The 5228-nt window shown below is 34.7% G+C and overlaps 2 protein-coding genes across 2 annotated transcripts in view; both read right to left on the bottom strand.

Moving 5' to 3' along the window:
- Positions 1 to 607: 607 nt before the first annotated feature.
- Positions 608 to 2552, bottom strand: LOC128891526 (dynein beta chain, ciliary-like). Its single transcript, XM_054151071.1, has 4 exons — positions 2308 to 2552; positions 1765 to 1921; positions 1185 to 1417; positions 608 to 935 (listed from the first exon to the last, which is right to left on the bottom strand). The coding sequence occupies exons 1-4, from the start codon at positions 2550 to 2552 to the stop codon at positions 608 to 610; spliced, it is 963 nt and encodes a 320-aa protein (XP_054007046.1).
- A 1961-nt stretch (positions 2553 to 4513) lies between these two features.
- Positions 4514 to 5228, bottom strand: part of LOC128891521 (uncharacterized) — an 11009-nt gene continuing 10294 nt past the window's right edge. Inside the window, exons 2-3 of the mRNA XM_054151060.1 lie at positions 5012 to 5084; positions 4514 to 4807 (exon numbers count right to left, since the gene is read on the bottom strand). Of these exons, the coding sequence (XP_054007035.1) occupies positions 4519 to 4807; positions 5012 to 5084 (362 nt within the window). The 3' untranslated portion in view covers positions 4514 to 4518. The remainder of the gene's footprint in view (positions 4808 to 5011; positions 5085 to 5228) is intronic.

The following is a 5228-nucleotide window of genomic DNA, read 5'->3' as shown; positions in this document are numbered from 1 at the left end:
TCCGCGCCTCCCATACCCAACAATAAGGAGTCCCCGTGCCTTACTCCTACAAGAATAAAGTATTCCTCGGTGGAACTGTTAATACTGTACAGGGTGTCCCAAAACTCGGGGAGGAGCCGGAAATGGGGGGTAGCTGAGACGATTCTGAACAACAATTTCCTTTGCAAAAATGTCGGATGGGGCTTCGTTAAGGAAATATTAAGAGAAAACCCCGACCAATCAGAGCGCGCGTAGACCGTTCGAGCGGCCGCAGTAGCGAAGGCTACGTGCTAGGCGGCAGCGTCAATGTCCTTCGATGCACGTCGAGTCACTTGTTCGCGTACAAGCGCGGCCGTCAGCGCATAGCCTACGCTACCGCGGCCGCTCGAACGGTCTACGCGCGCTCTGATTGGTCGGGGTTTTCGCTTAATATCTCCTTAACGAAGCCCCATCCGACATTTTTGCAAAGGAAATTGTTGTTCAAAATCGTCTCAGCTACCCCCCATTTCCGGCTCCTTCCCGAGTTTTGGGACACCCTGTATATGTTTAGATAATAGTAACTTCCGGCCAATATTTTTATTGCACTTCGTATGCAACAGGAAATTAAGTTATCAGACAAAAATAATTGTTAGAAGAATAAACTGAAAGTGAAGAAATATTTCTCACGCCTCAATTCCCGTAGAAGCTTCTTGCATTCTTGATCCATCCATTCAACGTCGATTTTCTTCCATACGGTAGTCTTCCATTCGTTCAGACTGGTGTTGATCACGCCCACGTAATCCCATACAGTCTTCAAAAGTTGTATCTCTTTTCTTATTAGTTTGTTGACCCTAAACTCAGGCATTTCCTGTTCGAATATTACAGTCTGATCTTGTAAATCTTCCTCCTCCTTTAAGAATTTCAAAACTTCTTCGTGTATTTTGTTCAATTTCTCGTAAGGATTCGTGCAATCGGTACTGTAAATAATTAAAAGAAATATCTTTAACAAGAGATAAACACCTTTAAAACATGTTATTATAGAAGAAAGAATTCATTTAGAGTTTATATAAAAATATTTTAGGCAAAATTTGCTATATCTTCGTTTTATTTGATAGCTATTCGCGAAAATCATCTAAGTAATTGCAAAAGGTAGTATCTCAAGTCCTGATAGAAATTTGTTCACTATTTTATGAGAAATATTATTATTATTATTATTGCGAATTTACTCGAAGACGTCATCCTTATGAAATTCATCCAAGAAACGTTGCTGCTTAAAATCATAATAACTTAGTCTTTTTTTTAGAAGTTCAATTTGACGAGTCATTAGAGGTTGAACGACTTGTTTTATTTGAGCAGCTACTTTCTTCAACGTTTCCCAACGATCGGGTAATTCGGTTAACCATTCGAAAATTTTCGGAGATAGAGTTACTTGATAATGTTGCAGAAGTTCTACTGTTTTCTGGAAAATCAATTGCAAATGCTACTATATTACTACTATACTACTATATTTATTTAAGTACATAAATACAAGAATCACCTAATTTTTAATATCGAAAAAGTAATATTTTTTTTGTATTAACTAGTGTTGTTTAAAAGGCTACGTATGTAGCAAATTGTTTCTAAGAAAATCTCTGTCTTAATATAAAACTAATTTTAAACTGAGTCTTGATACTAGATGGCGAAGAAAAATTCTGTATACCGACACTGTAGATGCTAATTTACATTCAACGTCATAACATTGGACAAGTAAATGTTAAATTATGGGACTCGGTGGTGACTACTGTATCATCTTAATCGTTACTTTACCTTTATGGGGTCGAACATGTCTTCGATTTCAAAGTGCCGATCTCTGATTTCTTTCAAGTAATAAATAGTCTCTAGTAATGCTTCGTAATCATCTTCGTGTATGGTATTTGAAAAATTATCCATTGCTGCTTGTATAAACTCTGCTAAATCCTTCAGTCTGTGACAAATGCAAATTTTTGAATAAGATAAAAGTGAATTTTACAATTATAAAATTTAATTATATGTAGATCGAGAGTTTCTCTAAAATGATTCAATTTAAGTTAGTAATGATGATCTGAACGAGGTCGTGACATTAACGTAACGTTATTAATTTAGTGACTTTTATCGAGGACTTATTAAAAACCATTAATATAAAACTTAAAATCTGTCTATTCCTGAAATTTATTTGAAAGTACAGTATTGTCTCGAAATAAGCAACTCAAGAACAAAGTCAAGCCGATTAGCATACCTCCCTCGAAATAAGCAACGCGCCGGTCACGACCGAGTTGCTTATTTCGAGGCAATACTGTAGTATTTGAGTATTTGAGAGCATAATGAAATTACTGTGTAGTGATTCGCTGGACCAAATGTTCCTTCAACAAGTTAGCCCACTTGCATATTATATTCAGAAGAGTTTGTTTAAAGGGTTTCACATCGATCCTCAGCCAACGGCAAATGATTTGCTCGTTCGGTATTTGATTGCATTTCTCATATAGATCCATAAAATAATCAATTTCCCGTTTGAAGTCCGATAAGTCTGGTGCTTTCAGTTCCATATTTTCTGGGATATAATCTGGATGTTCCTTCATCATCTGTCTTTCTTCGGGGCTTACATATTTAGAAAATCGAAGGAAGAAGTCCAAGTATTCCTGCTTGTTATCTGACCACAACCAGGAAAAGGCTTCGTATATCTAAGAAATAATTCTTATAATCAATGATATTTTAATGTTTCCTGTCTTTAAATTTCAATGTGATGGATGTAGTAACATCACATTTCTTTGTTTACAAAAATCAAGGACCTTTTAAAAGCACAAGTTGTATTTAAGTGATAGGTGTAATTATATTTACACAATGTGGGGCCATAAATTTGAGCTGATATTTATCGTAAAAACATGGAAAGCATAAACATTTTATTCGCCACAAATGTTTTAAAAAATTGTTTGATTTCTGATGGCTATATTTCTTGATTGATATTTACAATAATTTTTTAAATATTGTTGGGATGAGATTCGAATCCACGCACATTTTTCCTTATTCTGTTAAAAAATATATGTATTTTCGAATATCCACGACGAATATCTATGAACTTATTTTTTGAAACATGAGCGTTTTATCCATTCAAATAAAAATCGATATTGTAATGTTTAAAAATGTAATCGATTCAAATAATATTCTAATTTTTTAAATGTATCAATATTGAATTAATATGATTGAACCTTTTTACTTTTTAGAATTAAACTGGATAGTGTTGTCTCACCTGGGCATGCTCCTTTGCTTCTATTAAACCAAGTTTCACTCTGTTGCAAATTTCTTCTAACATAAACACGATGCCATCTTCGTCTGCGAGATCGGCCTTTTGAAAAGAAACGTAAGAATTCTTTTACTGTTCGAATGAAAAATATTAAAATTAATAATTCCTTAACTTTCCACAAGCCAAATATCTTTATGCAATGTGATGAATTAATAATCTGCAATGTACCACTTTAAAGATAAATTCTTTGAAAATTAATATCTCGTTTCCAAAACCGTCGTGTATCGCCATTTTCTTTTACAAGACGTCCCCGTTGGTTTTGCTTAAAATATTAACTTTTAAAGCAAACTCTAAGTAGATTTTCACCGCTATGAAATAAAATATAACTTCGGTGAAGTCTTCGTATAGAGATTACGTGTCGAAAATGAAAACTTTGAAAATAAATATCTCCCCTCTGAAACCGTCGGGCACTTTGAAAATTTGAACAGTCATAGATTATATTATTCTTATTACATGGTCAATATTTTAAACAAATTTGAAGAACATATCTTTCCTTAAGTCCGAGGGAAATTTAATGAATAGATATGTACGAAAGCTCTGGTCGTGAAAGTTTCGATTTTTTTAACACTTTAACCGACTTTCTGTTTAAAAAATGGTGTGTTAAAAATGTCGTACTAAGAGTTGAGGTAACATACTGCGTAATGTTCATGTTCTTCGGCAAGCTCTGTATCAACGCGTGGGATAAGGGTGCCCATCTTCATCATACTAAGTAACAGTTCTTCAAAGAAAAGATAGAAGCCATCTGGATCGTCCATGTCCACTGATGGTCGAAAAATGACACTAGGATTCTTTCAGCATTACAAAAAAAAAAAAGAAAGAAAAGAAACAGAAAAGGTATCAGAGTTAGGGTAGTTAAGAAAACAAAACAGACAGGTAGGATTTGTATATGTGGCTAATATATTTACCCCTAAGCACAGTTGTATTTCGAACAATGGGTATTGAGTGCTATCGAGGTCGGTTTCATCCAATATGTAACAAATACTGTAAAAATGATGAAAAATTTATTTTACATAGAGAAAGTACATATAGATAAATGATGAATGAAGTTTTACACCTTGTTAATATTAGTTATTAGTGTTATACAAAATTACAATTAACCCTTTGCACTCGAGAGGTGACTCTCGGTAACCACTAGGTTTGACGCAGCAAATCGGCCAACAATAATATTTGTTTAGGTTTAATTTCTTGGAACTTGAAGTGTCGATAAAATGGTTGTCGACAAGGTAAAGGTGACCTGATTAAGCTTAGTACTCGTGACAATAGAATACTAAATAAGCGTCTCGAGTTGCTAGTAGATACCAGAAACAAAGGCCTCGAGTGCAAAGGGTCAACATTGGTGCGTAAAATACACTCGTCAACCTTGTGGAGACTGCTTGAATGAGGCCTTTGGAAACTAAATTGTCAACGTAGGAAAGGTAAGGTTGCCATTTCGCGCGCCGCATTGCTAATATCTCTTCGTCGATCTCTTCTTCCTCTTCAACCGTTTCCTCTTGTTCATCCGGCGATTCTGCATCTTCAGCCTCTTCGTCTAACCTATACAGTCATTAATCGAAAATTATCGAATAATAGTTAGAATAAACTTTTAATTAAAACTCTTCTTTTCTATCTTTCATTGCTCTATCTTTGCCATACCATAACTTCGACAAAAAAAAAAGGAATAAGGGAATGGCGAGGCTAGAAAGAAGTGGAGATGAGAAATATGAGAAATAATTTAAACAAAAATTGTTGTTACTTCACCTGGCCGATTCAACATCAACGACTTCGTCAGATTTTTTTTCTGCTTCATCTTCCGGTTTTCCTTCGGTATGTTCTATATCGTCAAACAAACGACGTATTTAAGACGCACATTTCAATATAAAACATGAAAATATACAGGGTGTCCCAAAAATGTTGAAAGAAATGTTGTTCTTGAAAAGGGTGGTTCGGTGGGTGATTTGAAACAACTTTTTCCTTA

This window comes from Hylaeus anthracinus, unplaced genomic scaffold (assembly GCF_026225885.1).
Source record: "Hylaeus anthracinus isolate JK02 unplaced genomic scaffold, UHH_iyHylAnth1.0_haploid 0, whole genome shotgun sequence".
Taxonomy (NCBI): Eukaryota; Metazoa; Arthropoda; class Insecta; order Hymenoptera; family Colletidae; genus Hylaeus; species Hylaeus anthracinus.
Note: the sequence above shows the minus strand (reverse complement) of the source record. Positions and strands in the feature narration are given on the sequence as shown.